The following is a 17,804-nucleotide window of genomic DNA, read 5'->3' on the forward strand; positions in this document are numbered from 1 at the left end:
CCCTGAGTGCACCACACAGGCCCTTCAGCAGAGCCCCCAGTCCTTGCCACCCCCCTCATGCTCTAGGGGACCAGGGACTGTAACCAGGCAGGAATGTCACCAGGCAACAAGCCTCGGGAGACAGCTCAGGTCTCCTGCACCTGCCCGCCAGCCTCCAGGGTGCCCATGGGCGGGGCGGGGCGGGCCGGGGCGGGCGCTGCCTGTCTCCTGCCTCTGGACTGTTTACCTGAGCGCAGTCACAGTGCTGTCCTGAACCTAGCGGTAGGCCCATGGAGCCTGGGGCCACAGGCCACAGAGGACAAGGGCCAGACACCCCGGCCATGGCTCTGGGCCATTGATCCAGCGCTAGCTGGCCAGGTGGGGGCGGGGAGGCCTTGGCCTGGACAAACAGAGGCTGTGAGGTCTGCGTGCAGGCCCGGCACCCACTTGCCAATCCCAAAGGTAAGCGGGGGTCTCCAGGACGGGGGACCAGCTCTATGAGTGACCCGGGGACAGTGTTCATGCTGAGAGCTGGGCCTGGCTTCCTGGAATTTGAGCCGTTGGCCCTGCTCTGAGGCCAGGTCTGCAGGGCCTCATTGGCCAGGGAGTGACCAGGTGAGCGGACGGCGAGGGGTCCACGGGCTGGGGCTGGGACAGGACCAGGCGGAGCGAGGCCAGGCGTGTGGACAGCACGGGGCAGTGGAGGAGCTGCCGGTTCCAGGTGCCGGGAGGCCTGGGTTTAGGTGGGGCTGCTGGACTCTGGGACAGGGACAAGGCAGGGGAGAGGCCTGATTTGCCAGCTGAGCACCCCATCTTCACTCTGCTGGACTGGACACGCTGCCTTCTCCATACCCAGGTACCCAACTGGCTGTACGGTGTGGAAGACAGGCCCAGAGCCCACACCACTAAACAAGGACCCTTAGCACCCAGGCTCAGCGTTGAATGGAGCTGGCAGTGTGTGTGTGTGTGTGTGTGTGTGTGTGTGTGTGTGTGTGTGTGTGTGTGTGTGTGTGTGTGTGTGTACAAGTGTTTATGAACTGGAAGTGTGCATCTGTGAATCTGTCACAGTAAGGAGTGTGTGTATGTACATCTGTGTGTAAGTTGTTTGTGTGTGTGGAAGGGACGCTCACCCACACCCCCACATTTGTGAACACGTGGTCACAGCAGCTCATAGGCCCAAAGGGCCTCCCTGGAAGGTCGTAGATCGGAATCCCAGCTCTGCCCTGCTCTGCTCTGCCCTGGCTCAGTGACCTGGAGGGAGCAATTTTGCCTCTCCATGCCTCAGTTTCCTCGCCCATTAAATAGAAACAGCAAGGCAAGCATCCCTGGCTGCTGGAGGCCGAGGTGGACTGTGGCTTGCGGTGTTGCTTGGTACGGGGCTGGCACGCAGGAGGAGGTGCGGCTGGGCCCCCGTGAGCTCAGTCTCCGGTGGGCAGACTGAGGACCCTCAATGATCAGAAGGGCAGGAAGGAGAGGAGCAGGTTGTCCAAGGTGGGGTCCAGGAACTCAGGTCGGGGAGAAGCCTCAGGCCCCTGTGGCAATTGGGGTACACCTGGTCCCTCCTACCTGAGCTCACTGTCAGTGGGACAGAGAGAATGCCCCCCAAGCTGAACTAGTCATGGATGGGGGTGGCCCAGGACACTGCAGAGGGGCACCTGCCTCTCCTGGGCACTCTGGGAGAGCTTCCAGGAGGAGGTGAGCGCTGAGCTGAGGTGTGAGGGGCTGTGTAAGAGCTGGCCAGGCCAGGATGTGGGCAGCCCTGCAGAAGGAAGGGTGTGTGGGAAAGCTTTCTGTGTTCAAGAACCAACCCGCGCTCTGCTCTTCGCCCAGAGCTGGTTTTTACCATATTTATTATTAGACTTGATAACCGCGAAGTCCAAAGTCACTGAGGTGCAACAGGAAAAAGAAGTGGGGAGAAAAGAGGCGGGAGAAGTCGGCCCGGCCCCAGGGACACACAGCACCTTGGAGCTGTGTGGGAAGGAAGTGGGATCTTAGTGTTCATTCATTCAACAGTTACGGAGTGCTGAGTTCTGCTCTTGGAGCAGGCACACAGCGGCGGGCAGAACAAAGCCCTGCTCCCTGCAGCTCACGGCCAGGGAGGAGACAAAGGACACAGAAGCATCTCATGCAATTTAGGTCCAAAGAGAGATGCCGCAGAGAGAGGGGCTGGTCGGGAAGGCCTCACCGATGAGGTAACAGTTGAGCAAAGACCTGAAGGAGGTGGAGGAGCAGGCCGTGAGGCAAATGGAAGAAGAGCGTTCCTGGTGGTGGGAACAGCACGTGCAAAGGCCCTGAAGTGGTGTGTGCTTGGTATGTTGATGGTCTGGCAAGGAGCCGGGTGGGGCTGCAGCCGAGGGTGAGGGAGAACAGGAAAATGAGCGAGGGCCAAGTCACTAGGCCCCCGGGGCTGCAATACGGCTTTGGGCCTTGTTCTAGGTAGACAGGAGCCATGCGGGGCTTGTGAGCAGGGCACGTGGGGAGAAGGCCACGCTGGCCGTTGTGTGGCAGTTTGCTACTGAGGGCGTCCAGACGACTGGCGATTGCAGGAGTCCAGGTGACAGGTGATGTGGACCTGGGTGATGGTGGGAGCCGTGGAGGTACCAAGACAGGGTTGGGCTCTGGGAGCACTTGGAAGGTAGAGCCACGGCTTTTCTGACGGACCGGGCCTTGGAACAGTGGGGGAGTCGTGGTGTCACAGGGAAAGACGGGAGCGGCGTGTCCTCCTCTCAGCTGGCAGTGGTCGCCGTTGCCCCTCTCCTGCTGGGCTGTCAGGCACAAGAGGAGGAGGACTGAGCCATGGCTTGTTAATTAACAGCTCATCTGCGGGAAGCAGCCAGGAGTAGCGGCAGGAGCAGGGAGTCAGACACCTGGACGCGCCCCCCACGTACCCGCGGTGTGACTGTGTGACTTTGGGCGAATGGCTTAGCCGCTGGGGGCTTCAGTGTTTTCATCTGTAAAATGGGGTTCGTAGTCGGTGCTAGATATTTAAATCACATTGGAGAAACGAGGCCGGGCCAGGAAAACCGCGGACGGAGTTATTGCTAAAACACTCCGGGTCTCCGTGTCCTCATCTGTCCAATGGGTGCAGAACCTTGAAAGGTGGTTGGGAGTGTAAGCGGAACGATCCAGGTAAAGCGTCCACACAGAGTGGCCCAGAGGAAGAAGAATGCATGGGGACAATGGTCCCCCCCATCCCTGGGTGACCGGGGGCTTAAATGAGGCGATGCCTGTGAAATGTCTTTTGTAGATACTAAGTGAATATTAGTTTTCATCTCCTTCTTCCACCCCTAGGAGAATTTGGGGCTGGTGGGGAGACAAAAGGGACAGCACTCTGAAGGGTAGGTCGCTGGCCCAGCACAGCACTGGCCCACGGGCTTCCGGGGGAGGGCTCGGTGAATGACTGCGTTGGTATTTCGGGGAGCCCTGCTATGGAAAACCAGGAGGGAAGAAAAGCATCCCCCTTAATGAAGGTATGCGGGTGAGTTTTGTACCCCAGGTTTGTATCCCACGTTACTCAGCTCCATCTGTGGGTACAGGCTCTGGGGGACTGGGTCCAGGCACCGAAACCTCCCCCTGTCCTCTGACCACAGAGAGGCTGGTGCGGTGCAAAGGCGAGGGTTCCAGAGCCGGGCCGGTCCAGCTCTGCCTCGCGCCCTCTGGGTGAGCTGCTCAGTGCCCCTTTCGGTGCTGACTGGCTGGTGATCCGATCCTCCTCCTCCAAAGGGCAGGCTGCCCTCCTCTGTGCATCGTTGGCAGCCAGCAGAGGCTCCCTTGCGAATGCCAGGCCATTTTCAACCCGGGTCTGTTTCCCTGCCAGGATGCCCGTGGCTGAGGCCCCCCAGGCGGCTGGTGGGCAGGGCGACGGAGGAGATGGCGAGGAGGCAGAGCCGGAGGGGATGTTCAAGGCCTCCGAGAACGCCAAGAGAAAAGTCCGGGGCTACCTCCGCCTGGCGCCGCTGTGGCTGGCCCTGGTCGTGCTGGCTTCAGGGGGGTTCCTGCTCTGGTATTTTCTAGGTAAAGGCATGGGCCTGCCTGGGAGAGGCACCTGGGAAGAACTTGGGGGTGGTTGTGGGGGGCACAGCAGGACGGACCAGGATTCTAAGTCAGCAATACCTAGGCACTCCCCGCCGGCCAGCACTTCCTCTCTGTCTGCCTTCCTGCCCTGGGGGATGGAGTGTGGCTGCACCTACTAGTGATGTTCTAGCTCCTGGGACTCAGGCCAGGTGCCCCCCGTTCTCAGCAGCTGGGGAAGGGGTGCTCTCCCAGCACCCGGCTCTTGAAAACCAACAAACCAAAGGAGTATAAACATTGCCTCCCCTGCCTGCAGCCCTCCAGGGTTGCCCCTGGGGCTCTGAGCCAGCTGGCTCTGTGGGAGAAGGCCAAGAGGTGCCCATGGTTCCTGGCACCAATTAATGCCTCTGCTCACTTGAGCCCCATCTGGGAGCTCCTCTAGGGTAGGGACCCCAGCTCTGTCATCTCTGAGTCTCTAGGGCCCATCATGAATGGGATGAAGGGAGGGGGGACACGGGACTCAGGCATCCGGGGGCCTGTGCACACACAGAGGGCTTTCATACCCAAGCTCAGGCACACGGGGATTTCAACACACAGAGCAGGTGGCTCAGAGCCTCGCCCAGGTTCTGAATTTTGGCCTCCCTCTCTGGTATCACAGCCCTGAATCAGTCCCCTGGAAGCAATTGGCCCATGTGTCTACCTTTTCATTCATTCATTCATTCATTCATTCATTCAATAAACACTCTTGAGCACCTACTATGTCTTTTTCTAAAACTGATGAAGGCAGTACCTCATTCTTCCCTCTCTTGGAGTGGCTATGGGAAATAATGAATGAATCAAGTAGATGGAGCTTGTGAAAATGCTCCATACATACTGTAGAAGACTTTCTTCTTTCTTTCTTTCTTTCTTTCTTTCTTTCTTTCTTTCTTTCTTTCTTTCTTCCATCCTTTCTTTCATGTCTGAGCACCTCCTATACACCGGCTCTGGGTCAGGCTCTGAAGATAGCCCTGCCTCACCATAACGCATGGCATGTGCCAGGACAGGGGAAGCTGAGGGGGTGGGGAGCCATAGCAGGGACAAATGATCAGAGACTTCCCATTAAACATTCTGCAAAAGTTAGATCGTATTCTTACTGGCTAACTCTCATGGTGGAATTTCAGGCCCATTGAAAGGAACGAGGACCTGCCCTAGCCGGTTTGGCTCAGTAGATAGAGCATCAGCCTGCGGACCAAAAGACCCCGGGTTCGATTCCGGTCAAGGGCACGTACCTCAGTTGCAGGCTCCTCCCCAGCCCAGGCCCTGGTGTTTCTCTCACATCAACATTTCTCTCTGTCTTTCCCTCTCTCTTCCACTCTCTCTAAAGGATCAATGGAAAGATATCCTCGGGTGAGGATTAACAGGAAAATAAAGGAAAGAAACAGGGACTCACTTTGGAGCAGTCATGGGGAGATCAGCCTGGGCCCAGCCCCAGAGGGGGGCGAGGTGGTGGGAGCCTGGAACCAGCCTCGGGCAGACTCTGTTAGGAACCCAGGTCCGATGTGAATCTGCCTGCCATGGCTCAGGGTGGAGGGCAATTCTGCTCAGAGCCGAGCAGCGCCAGCAGGGAGTGGAAGCTGTGTGATGCCGCCGCGGGCAGGAAGCCAGCACGGCTGCCAGGGCCTCCGCAGGCTGCGGGATAATTGGTCTTCAGGGTAAACCACAGAGCTCAGGTGAGGGCCGGGAGCTCGCTGCGGGATTTCAGGGTAAACCACAGAGCTCAGGTGAGGGCCGGGAGCTCACCTGTCAGTTGTCTTCCTTTGCAGATGAGCAGATGAGCTCCTGGTTACGCTCCAGGAGTAAAGCACCCCCCAGAGGGTGTGCTCCATGGGGCTGAGTGCCCCCAAGTTTCAGCTGAAGCCAATTCCTGCTCGGCAAAGGGATTGGGGGCGGGGGGAGGCACTTGAGGAGAAGTTTGAGCCAGCAGTGCTCCAAGAACTGAGCACGAGGTGAGGAGATGAATCAGAGCTGCGTCCTGCCCCGTCTGGAAGGGGAGATGGACCGCGTCCCAGGACATGGGAGTAGGATAAGTCCAAAGTGAGTGGCGTGCTGGCCCAGAAAGCGGCCCAGGAGGGGAGAGGGCAGGGACTGGCTTCCCAAGGCGGATGGGCCCGGGCCCTGATGTGGCCTGACTGTGTCTCCCTGGTCCTTCCCTCTCCTGCTGTCCTGGGTGATGGTTCTGTGCTTTCTTCTCAAACCTCCTGCACCTCCACCCACTCTTCCACCTGTTTCAATGACAAAGTGGAAGGAGTCAGAAGAGAAGCCCCCTAGATACCCTCCCAGCAGCAGCCTCCTGCTCTGCCCTCCTGCCCGTCCCCAAGGTGAACCATCCCTGCCTGTTCTAAAGCCTCCTGGCTCCCCTGTGGTGGCTGGGCCCCAGCAATGCTCCTTCTCAACTTGCCAGCATACCTGGTCGTCTCTAACTCCAAAATACAGCTGGCTCCTCCCACCTTACCCTCTCCGCCCGCAGCCTGGTCCAGGCTCCGTCGCCTCTTACCCAGATGGCTCTCACCTGGACCTCTCTCACCTGGACCACTTCCTGCAGCTGTCGCTGCTTCTGCCCTTGCCTCCTTAGAGCCTGTTCTCAACGCAACAGCAAATCAAATCATCTAAGTTCTCTGCTCAAAATCCTCCGCGGCTCCTGTCTCACTCACTACAACCAAATCCTCACCCGCTTCATCTCCTGCTGTGTTTCCTTCACTCACTCTGCCATTCCTCCAACACACCAGATGAGTTCCTGCCTCAGGGCCTTTGCAAAAAAAAAACATGCTGTATAGTCTGTTGCTGGGCTACAGGCTCTTTAGGACAGGGGTTTATTTTATTTATTGTTATACTGGTATATTCCCAGGTGCTCCAGGCCAGTCTTGGCACATAGTAGGTCCTCCATAAATATTAGTTGAGTGAATGAATAAATGAATAGACAGAGATATGAACCCAGGACATTGGATCTATTCTCTTCACATCAACCAAAAAGTCTTTGCAAAATGGAACTCTGATGGTGTCATCCCTGATTTTAAACCTTTTGTGGGGTCCCTTGTTCATCTGGTAAAGACAGAATCCTGCCAAGCTGATGTCACAGACTCTTGCTGCCCCAATCTGACTGTTCCAGCCAAACAGGTCTTAGCCCTCTTCTTCCCATGGTCCCTCTGCCCCAGGGCCTTTGCACACACTCTACTTCCTTCTCTCTCCTCCTCCCCATTTACACTCCAGGCCTCCCATCTCAGCTGGAGGGTCACTCTGACCCAGGCCTGGTTTCTTGGTCATGTCCCCTCAATAGCACCTTGTGCCTCTTCCTGAAGGCCCTTAACTAACCTTATGGGGAGACGTATCTGTCTTTGTTCACTAGTGTCCCCCACATAGTAGGTGCAACCTAGACAACCTGGTGAGTGGGAGGATGAAGAGAGGTTGTAACCCATGAACTTGACCTGGGCCCGGGGGGTTTCCTGGCCTTTATGTCATCATGTCCTCACTGCATCAGCCTTTGGGACACCACCCATCCACCTGTGGGCCTCTCTCCTCTCCGGCACCTTGGGACCAGTTTGTCCCTAAACGAACTTTGGATGGCGATGATGACAATGGCAAAGATGAGCATGAAGATGGGGCCTTGATGAGGAGGACAAAGATGGTGGAGGCCGAGCTGAGGGTTCCGGGGGAGGAGGAGGCCTGGGGGAGGCAGAGCCGTCCCTGCTGCGCGTGGCTAACCTCTGGTGTCTCCTGGGCAGGGTACCAAGCAGAGGCGACCGTCAGCCAGGTGTACTCCGGCAGCCTCCGTGTGCTCAACCGCCACTTCTCCCAGGACCTTGCCTACCGGGAGTCCAGCGCCTTCCGCAGCGAAACCGCCAAAGCCCAGGAGATGGTAGGGAAGGAACGTGGGGGCCAGAGGGAGAAGGAGGGGCCTGATCACGTCAAGCCCACTGGTCAGTCCATCTGGAGAGCAGAGGCCTGTTCCAGGCATGATGGAGGGGGCGGTACAGGGTGGTGGGCGAGTCAGTGGGCTCTGGCATCAAATGCACTTGGATTAAATCCTGGCTGCGCCACTTAAAGGAGCGTGGCCTTGGGAAAGTTGGGGCAGTGCAAGGGCGGTCAGGGCCCACCCGCACCCCCCCTTAGGGCACTGGCTTCCTGCACTGGGGGGTCTCCCGCTGCCAGTACCTCTGCTCCGGCCACAGGACCGCACCCTGCCCAGCAGGCAGGCCAGAGAGCGGAGGGGCTGTTCCCAGGAGCAGCGCTCAGCCATGGGAAGCAGAGCGGGCGGACAGGCACCCCAGCAACCCTGGTGCTGCTGGGGGCAGTTCTGAGGATGCCCTCCGTCTCCCAGAGCTCCCCGTGGACTGAGCCTCCGTGGCCCACAGCTCTCCCCTGCTCCTTCCCAGGCTGCCGCCCCCCCCCGCCACTGCTGTCCCCCAGAATCACCTCCACATAAATAACTTGCCTCATGTCCTTGACTCGACCGGCTTCTGGGGACCCACCGAGGCTCTCTTTCCTCCTCTGTGAAGGGGGTGATGAACTGCCTGTCCACAGGGTTGCTGTGGGGTTCCTGCGGCCGGCACTGTAGTGGAACATGTGTGAAACCCAGCCAGCTGGGCTCCGTGGCTGCTGGGAGGAGGGGGGGGCGGGGCGGTGAGGAAAGGACTCAGGGGCCACGTGGGCTTCTCAGTGTTGAGTGACATTTGACGAGGGGGCCAGAGGCCATTGGTGGCCTGATGGAGGCCAGAGCTGGTGGAAGGGGGAGGGGCAGTGCCTGAGGGCAGGGGAGGAAAAGTGGAAGGGGTGTGAGGTTTCCTGGTGTGGCCGCTATGTGACCACAGGCAAGACTGTACCCTGCAGGCTCCCTGTCAAGCCGGGCTGCCTGGAGGGGAAAGGGCATCTCAAGGTTGGAGGGGCTTCTGCAGAGGTTCACCAGGGGCTATCGTTTCCCCTCCTTTTAGCTCAAGGCCCTCATCACCAGCACCCGCCTGGGCGCTTACTATAACTCCAGCTCCGTCTACTCCTTTGGGTGAGTGCCTGGCCCCCTGACCCGCCCCTACTAGAACTCGAACTCAAGGGGAGAGGAGTTGACTTCTGATGCCATGCCCTCACTTTCTTAAATGGGGAAACCAAGGCATGGAGAGGCAACTTGGCTTCCTGTGTGTGACCTTCCTTCATGCCTTGGTTTCCTCATCTGTAAAATGGGCACGGGGAGGGGGGGCAGGGATTACCTCGACTGTGGCTTCGATGTGTTCACCAAGGGCCTGGCAGTACTGGATGAGGTCACGGCGGGGGGTGTCAGTGGGGGTGGCCCAGCTCTTCCACTCATGTCTGGTTCTGCTGCCTTCGACATGGTCTGTGGCCTCAGTTTCCCCACCTGCAGAATGGGGATGAGAGGAGCACCTGCCTCAGAGGCAGTGCCCAGGATGGTTAGGGGGCTGCGCTGTGAAGGTGGAGAGCAATGTCTGGGGGGTAGTAAGCGCTCAGCACGTACAAGCCCCGGCTGGTGTTCCCCCTCTGGAGCACGGGGCTGGCCAGGGGAGACCGCAGGCCCCGGCCCCAGCGCCTCTCACTTCTGCCCGCCTTAGGGAGGGACCTCTCACCTGCTTCTTCTGGTTCATCCTCCAAATCCCTGAGCACCGCCAGCCGATGCTGAGCCCCGAGATGGTGCGGGCACTGCTGATGGAGGAGCTGCTGTCCACGGCCAACGGCTCGGCCCCCGCTCCCTACAGGGCAGAGTACGAGGTGGACCCCGAGGGCCTGGTGATCCTGGGTCAGTACTGGGGAGGGAACGCGGGGCGGTCAGATGAGGTCCAGGAAGGCTGCCGTGAGGGCCCCGGGAGCCAGGACTGGGCCGGGGCCAGGGGAGGGTCGGCATGCAGGGGAACCTCAGCCAGGCTGCCTCTGACGGTCTCTTCTATTTTTATTTTCGTTTTATTGACTTATTATTTGTCTTCATTTATTTGTGTGTTCGTTTCCTTTTAACAGAAGCCAGCGTAAAAGACATACTTATGCTGAATTCCACGCTGGGTATGCTACTTCGCTTTTCCACGTTTGAGTTGGTGTTTTTCTTGGCGTGGTCGAGTGTCAGGGGACCGCGTGGCTCTCTGGCGGGTGCAGGGGGACTGGCTTAGGGTCACCCCGGGGATGCCCCGGCGGGCTGGGTCCTGGGGCCGGTGGGGGAAGAGGAGGAGGAGGAGTATGTGTGAACACACGTGGGTGTGTGTCTTGTACACAAGTGTGCATGTGTGTGGGGTGAGACTGTGACTCCACTTTTCTATCACTGAGTTCCATTTGCCCACAAGCCACTGCTTGCACTGATGGTAGAAATAATCTTGCCAACTCAAGGTATGTCAGTCACTCGGGGCTTAACTCTTGGTCTCCTGGAGACATTTCTGCCGCATTCAGGGACCCTCCCTCCACCCCCTCCTTCCCTCTGGCAGCCGGCTGCTCCCCCTCGGCCCCGCCCTCCCCGGCGCCACATTGCTCGTCACCTCGCTTTTTCCCAGAGGCTCCACCATCCTCCTGCTGAGCCCTGGGAGGCAAGGCAGCGGCGGGGCCAGCGAGCTGCCCAGGCCTGGGGCACGCTCCATGTGGTCCACGGGACCCGCAGGTCTCGGAGGTGCAGCGCCCCATCTGTGCGCTGGGCCCCGCGGTCCTGAGCCCAGGCCCCAACCCACTCTCCCCAGCATTTCCCCCCAGAGCTGAGGCCTCCAGCCGGCGGAGGAGGGCCTCCCTGCCCTCTCGGTGTGGGAGGCAGAGTCTAAATCCTGGCTATACCTTTGCTGACCTTCCTCTCCTCCCATCCGGCTGGTCAAATGCTTACTTCCTTGGTGGATGGAGGTAATGGGTCAAAGTACAGCTTTCAGAGCGTTAAAGTCATGATTCTCCTCCTCAGATAGAGTGAGACAGGTCAGAGATTCATTTAGCTGATCTATCATTTATCATCTATTATCTATCATCTGTATCTCTCTACCTCTCTATCATCTATTACTTGTCTATCATCTATCCATCATCTATCTATTATCTGTCATCTGTCTATCCTATCTATGTCTGTCTATCTATCTATCTATCTATCTATCGGTCCTGGGGCCGGTGGGGGAAGAGGAGGAGGAGGAGTATGTGTGAACACACGTGGGTGTGTGTCTTGTACACAAGTGTGCATGTGTGTGGTGTGAGACTGTGACTCCACTTTTCTATCACTGAGTTCCATTTGCCCACAAGCCACTGCTTGCACTGATGGTAGAAATAATCTTGCCAACTCGAGGTATGTCAGTCACTCGGGGCTTAACTCTTGGTCTCCTGGAGACATTTCTGCCGCATTCAGGGACGCTCCCTCCACCCCCTCCTTCCCTCTGGCAGCCGGCTGCTCCCCCTCGGCCCTGCCCTCCCCGGCGCCACATTGCTCGTCACCTCGCTTTTTCCCAGAGGCTCCACCATCCTCCTGCTGAGCCCTGGGAGGCAAGGCAGCGGCGGGGCCAGCGAGCTGCCCAGGCCTGGGGCACGCTCCATGTGGTCCACGGGACCCGCAGGTCTCGGAGGTGCAGCGCCCCATCTGTGCGCTGGGCCCCGCGGTCCTGAGCCCAGGCCCCAACCCACTCTCCCCAGCATTTCCCCCCAGAGCTGAGGCCTCCAGCCGGCGGAGGAGGGCCTCCCTGCCCTCTCGGTGTGGGAGGCAGAGTCTAAATCCTGGCTATACCTTTGCTGACCTTCCTCTCCTCCCATCCGGCTGGTCAAATGCTTACTTCCTTGGTGGATGGAGGTAATGGGTCAAAGTACAGCTTTCAGAGCGTTAAAGTCATGATTCTCCTCCTCAGATAGAGTGAGACAGGTCAGAGATTCATTTAGCTGATCTATCATTTATCATCTATTATCTATCATCTGTATCTCTCTACCTCTCTATCATCTATTACTTATCTATCATCTATCTATCATCTATTATCTATCATCTATCTTATCTATGTCTGTATCTATCTATCTATCCATTACCTGTCCATCACCTATCTCTACCTCTCTATAATCTATTACTTGTCTATCATCTATTATCTATCATCTGTCTATCTTATCTATGTCTATCTATCTATCTATCTATCTATTGATGATCTATCCCCTATCACCTATCTCTACCTCTCTATCATCTGTTATTTGTCTATCATATATCTATAACCTATTAGCTGTCATCCTTTTACCCTATCTATCTACCTATCATCTAGGATCTGTGTATTCTATCCATCCGTCCATCCATCCATCTATGTATCTTACACTGCATTGGGACTTTCGTAGCTCGGACCCTTGGTCTGGGATGGGCCTTCCTGTTGCCCTTGCCTGTGGCCAGGTGTCCACATGTCCCCAGGTTTCTGGCAGTCTCTTTGCAGTTTCCCTTTTTGGTTCCATGAATGCCTGGAGACCCAGCCCTCTGGGAACACAGTGTAATGGGATGGAGATGACCATTGGAATCGTTACAACAGGCTGTTTGAGCACTTCTTCCATGCAGGCCCCATGCCTGAGCTGGGGACCCCAGGTGGCCATGTCCTCACCCCTGCCCTCGGAGGAGCTCAGAGCCCCAGGAGGGAGACAGACTCACAGAGTCACACCACTGAAGGTGCCAGTGCCTGAGCAGAGGCCCCGGGCAGTGAACAGAGGGCATCGCTCTGCCCTGGGTATAGGGCCACCATCCAAACAGAGGACGGAACATGTCTCTGGAAGGAGGGGGGAGCTGCTCCTGACTGGGGGGAGGGGTCCTGGAAGCCTTCATGGAGGAGGGGGCAGCAGGCCCCGGTAGGAATCTGTCAGGCTGGGAAGGGGAAAGGGCAGCTGGGCAGAGGGAGCCGTGTGAGCACGGCTGGGTGAGGAGAAGCGTAAGGCAGGCTCGTTGACTTCTCCCAGCGACCAGAGGTACCAGGCTCCCTCAGGGTGTTTGGTTATCATCAGAGACCAGCACTTGCCTCTCCATGTAATTAACCTCAAAACAATGGCAAGAGCAAAGCATCAGCTTGGAGCAGCCAGGTGCCCCTCCCCAGCTGCTGGCTGAGCAGGTGTCCAGGCCTGTCCCTTCCCTGGCAAATGTCAGAAGTCTCTCCGGGGGGAGGTCAGCTCCCCACTGGGGGCAGGATGGGAGGTCAGGACCGGGAGCCGAGCAGCAGGCAGCATAGCCGAGCAGAGCATGTCACTGCATTGCCTTCTTGTCTGTCAGAGCCACTCAGAGAAGGAGGTGGGACAGGGACTATGCTGTGCCCGTTGACAGAACTCAGAGTGGCTTAGTGACTGGCCCAGGTCACACCACCTAGGAGAGGTGGTGCTGGGGCTGGGGCGGAGAGGACTCCCTGCACACCAGGCTGCCTCCCCTCCCGCAGCTGGGCCTCGAGCCCACATCCCTTCTGCTTCCCGGCAGGTCACACAGCCTCCCTGCTTCACAGGCTCCCGGTGAGGGTTAAACATGATACGTATGCTCCGTGGGCGAGATTGGTTTGCTCCCTGCTGCTCCCTTGGTGCCTAAATCAAACACAGAGGAGGTTCCCAATGAATGACTGAACGGTGTAGGTCAAGCATGTCAAACTCAAAGGCTAACACGGGCCAAATAAACGAGGCATGTGGCCCGTGGGCTGTGAGTTTGACATGCTTGGTGTAGCTGGTTCTGCTGAGCAAGCCCTAGCACCGCTTACAAAACTCAGGGACTACGCAGCCTCGGGCTGCGGTGCAGTGGGTGTGTCCGTGTGATGGAGGAGGTGTGAAGGGAGGGAAGCCAATGAGACAGGCTACATCTGAGCCTCCAGTGGAGCCAGCTGAAGGGTGGAAAGTCGCAGCACTTGCCTCTCCATGTAATTAGCCTCAAAACAATGGCAAGAGCAAAGCATCAGCTGGAGCAGATTTAAGGAAGACACACCTAGGAGCAGCCAGGCGCCCCTCCCCAGCTGCTGGCTGAGCAGGTGTCCAGGCCTGTCCCTTCCCTGGCAAATGTCAGAAGTCTCTCCGGGGGGGAGGTCAGCTCCCCACTGGGGGCAGGATGGGAGGTCAGGACCGGGAGCCGAGCAGCAGGCAGCATAGCCGAGCAGAGCATGTCACTGCATTGCCTTCTTGTCTGTCAGAGCCACTCAGAGAAGGAGGTGGGACAGGGACTATGCTGTGCCCGTTGACAGAACTCAGAGTGGCTTAAGTGACTGGCCCAGGTCACACCACCTAGGAGAGGTGGTGCTGGGGCTGGGGCGGAGAGGACTCCCTGCACACCAGGCTGCCTCCCCTCCCGCAGCTGGGCCTCGAGCCCACATCCCTTCTGCTTCCCGGCAGGTCACACAGCCTCCCTGCTTCACAGGCTCCCGGTGAGGGTTAAACATGATACGTATGCTCCGTGGGCGAGATTGGTTTGCTCCCTGCTGCTCCCTTGGTGCCTAAATCAAACACAGAGGAGGTTCCCAATGAATGACTGAACGGTGTAGGTCAAGCATGTCAAACTCAAAGGCTAACACGGGCCAAATAAACGAGGCATGTGGCCCGTGGGCTGTGAGTTTGACATGCTTGGTGTAGCTGGTTCTGCTGAGCAAGCCCTAGCACCGCTTACAAAACTCAGGGACTACGCAGCCTCGGGCTGCGGTGCAGTGGGTGTGTCCGTGTGATGGAGGAGGTGTGAAGGGAGGGAAGCCAATGAGACAGGCTACATCTGAGCCTCCAGTGGAGCCAGCTGAAGGGTGGAAAGTCACAGGACTTTTGCTGCAGCTTCACCTTCGCCCTCTCCCCCACACCCCCCCCAAAGAACAAACAGCCCCTACATATATCGAGCACCTACTGTGTGCAAGGGACGCTGCTGAGCACTCAAGCGTGCATCACTCCTAAGCTTTGTGACCATCCTGCAAGATGGTGTCATTGTCCTCATTCTACCGAGAAGAAAACCAAGGCCCAGAGAAGACTGGTTAGAGATCGGGGGAACCCAGGTGTGTCCGTCCGGCTCTGTGCTGAAGGGTGAAAGTTACAGGACTTTTGCTGCAGCTTCACCTTCTCCCTCTCCCCCACACCCACCCAAAGAACAGCCACTACATATATCGAGCACCTACTATGTGCAAGGGACTCTGCTGAGCACTCAAGCGTGCATCACTCCTAAGCTTTGTGACCATCCTGCAAGATGGTGTCATTGTCCTCATTCTACCGAGAAGAAAACCAAGGCCCAGAGAAGACTGGTTAGAGATCGGGGGAACCCAGGTGTGTCCGTCGAGCAGAGGCCCCGGGCAGTGGACAGAGGGCATCGCTCTGCCCTGGGGGTCCAAACAGAAGATGGAACATGCCTCTGGAAAGAGGGGGGAGCTGCTCCTGACTCGGGGGAGGGACCTGGAAGCCTTCATGGAGGAGGGGGCGGCAGGCCCCGGTAGGAATCTGTCAGGCTGGGAAGGGGAAAGGGCAGCTGGGCAGAGGGAGCCGTGTGAGCAGGGCTGGGTGAGGAGAAGGTAAGGCAGGCTCATTGACTTTCTCCTAGCGACCAGAGGTACCAGGCTCCCTCAGGGTGTTTGGTTATCATCAGAGAGCAGCACTTGCCTCTCCATGTAATTAGCCTCAAAACAATGGCAAGAGCAAAGCATCAGCTTGGAGCAGCCAGGTGCCCCTCCCCAGCTGCTGGCTGAGCAGGTGTCCAGGCCTGTCCCTTCCCTGGCAAATGTCAGAAGTCTCTCCGGGGGGGAGGTCAGCTCCCCACTGGGGGCAGGATGGGAGGTCAGGACCGGGAGCCGAGCAGCAGGCAGCATAGCCGAGCAGAGCATGTCACTGCATTGCCTTCTTGTCTGTCAGAGCCACTCAGAGAAGGAGGTGGGACAGGGACTATGCTGTGCCCGTTGACAGAACTCAGAGTGGCTTAGTGACTGGCCCAGGTCACACCACCTAGGAGAGGTGGTGCTGGGGCTGGGGCGGAGAGGACTCCCTGCACACCAGGCTGCCTCCCCTCCCGCAGCTGGGCCTCGAGCCCACATCCCTTCTGCTTCCCGGCAGGTCACACAGCCTCCCTGCTTCACAGGCTCCCGGTGAGGGTTAAACATGATACGTATGCTCCGTGGGCGAGATTGGTTTGCTCCCTGCTGCTCCCTTGGTGCCTAAATCAAACACAGAGGAGGTTCCCAATGAATGACTGAACGGTGTAGGTCAAGCATGTCAGACTCAAAGGCTAACACGGGCCAAATAAACGAGGCATGTGGCCCGTGGGCTGTGAGTTTGACATGCTTGGTGTAGCTGGTTCTGCTGAGCAAGCCCTAGCACCGCTTACAAAACTCAGGAACTACGCAGCCTCGGGCTGCGGTGCAGTGGGTGTGTCCGTGTGATGGAGGAGGTGTGAAGGGAGGGAAGCCAATGAGACAGGCTACGTCTGAGCCTCCAGTGGAGCCAGCTGAAGGGTGGAAAGTTACAGGACTTTTGCTGCAGCTTCACCTTCTCCCTCTCCCCCACACCCACCCAAAGAACAGCCACTACATATATCGAGCACCTACTATGTGCAAGGGACTCTGCTGAGCACTCAAGCGTGCATCACTCCTAAGCTTTGTGACCATCCTGCAAGATGGTGTCATTGTCCTCATTCTACCGAGAAGAAAACCAAGGCCCAGAGAAGACTGGTTAGAGATCGGGGGAACCCAGGTGTGTCCGTCCGGCTCTGTAAAATGGGGCCAATGACAGAAGCTATTTCGTGGAGGCTTCGAATGAGGTGTGTGCACAGCCTTAGCTCGGTTCCAGCATCTATCAAACCCGTGCCCAGTGCAATGGCTCTCGTTCTCCTTGCTCGTTATCGTTAGCGGGAGCCCGCTTCCTCTCCCCGGGGCTGCCCAGCCCCGCTGGCACCCACTCCCTCCTCTCCCCCTGAAATGAAACCCTCACCCGGTTCTCCAGATACAGCCGCCTCGCTGGTCTCCAGCCTCTTCGGTGTGGCTCCCCGCGGCCAGCGGCCGGAGAGTCTGTGACCCAAGCCTGACTCTGCCCCTGCCCACCTGGGCCTCACACTGTGCCCCCCAGGACTCCCTTCTCAGAGGCCAGGCCGGAGCCCCCACCTCCTAAGCCAGTGGTCGGCAAACTCATTCGTCAACAAAGCCAAATACCAACAGTACAACGATTGAAATTTCTTTTGAGAGCCAAATTTTTTTAACTTAAACTATATAGGTAGGTATATTGTTATTAACTTAATTAGGGTACTAATAAGGCTTAGGAAGAGCCACACTCAAGGGGCCAAAGAGCCGCATGTGGCTCGTGAGCCGCAGTTTGCCGACCGCGGTCCTAAGCTGTTCCCGCTGGTCTTTGTTTCTGTCCACACTGTTCCTGGTGCTCCCAGCAGAGCCTGGGCCTTCCTCCACACTCGCCCAGCACAGAGAGGGAGCCCAGTGAGTGCTAAACGAATGAATGAATGAATGAATGAATGAGCCTACGGATGAACGCGTGCATGAGGAGACAGAGATCAAGGCACAGGGAACAGAAAGATGGGACACAGCACCTCTGGGCTGACCCCCATCCGGCTGCTCTTCCTGCCCCACCCCTGCCCCATGGGGACCTGCCGGGGCGGGATCCCCAGGTCTCTCCTCCCGGCCACTAGAGGTCAGGGGGCCTGTCCCTTTCCCCCCTCCAGGCTGCTACCGCTACAGCTACGTGGGCCGGGGCCAGACCCTCCCGCTGAAGGGGCCCGACTACCTGGCCTCCAGCTGCCTGTGGCACCTGCAGGGCCCTGAGGACCTCATGCTCAAGCTCAGGCTCGAGTGGACGCTGGCCGACTGCCGGGACCGGCTGGCCATGTACGACGCGGCGGGGCCCCTGGAAAGGAGGCTCATTACCTCGTGAGTTCCTGGGGAGGTGGGGGGTGG

The 17,804-nt window shown here is 58.0% G+C and overlaps 1 protein-coding gene across 5 annotated transcripts in view; it reads left to right on the forward strand.

Annotated features, from left to right (window-relative positions):
* The first annotated feature begins 226 nt into the window (after nucleotides 1-226).
* The window catches only part of TMPRSS6 (transmembrane protease, serine 6), a 38,140-nt gene continuing 20,562 nt past the window's right edge, over nucleotides 227-17,804 (forward strand). The window contains exons 1-7 of one of the 5 annotated variants that reach the window (XM_005883231.2): nucleotides 227-441; nucleotides 3,797-3,993; nucleotides 7,749-7,882; nucleotides 8,955-9,022; nucleotides 9,582-9,766; nucleotides 9,982-10,023; nucleotides 17,573-17,777. In XM_005883231.2, coding sequence (XP_005883293.1) covers nucleotides 3,798-3,993; nucleotides 7,749-7,882; nucleotides 8,955-9,022; nucleotides 9,582-9,766; nucleotides 9,982-10,023; nucleotides 17,573-17,777 — 830 coding nt within the window. In that variant the 5' untranslated portion in view covers nucleotides 227-441; nucleotide 3,797. The other 4 variants (XM_014530841.1, XM_014530843.1, XM_005883232.2 and 1 more) reach the window with 4 other exon arrangements.

The sequence above is a fragment of the Myotis brandtii genome, unplaced genomic scaffold (assembly GCF_000412655.1).
Source record: "Myotis brandtii unplaced genomic scaffold, ASM41265v1 scaffold78, whole genome shotgun sequence".
Taxonomy (NCBI): domain Eukaryota; kingdom Metazoa; phylum Chordata; class Mammalia; order Chiroptera; family Vespertilionidae; genus Myotis; species Myotis brandtii.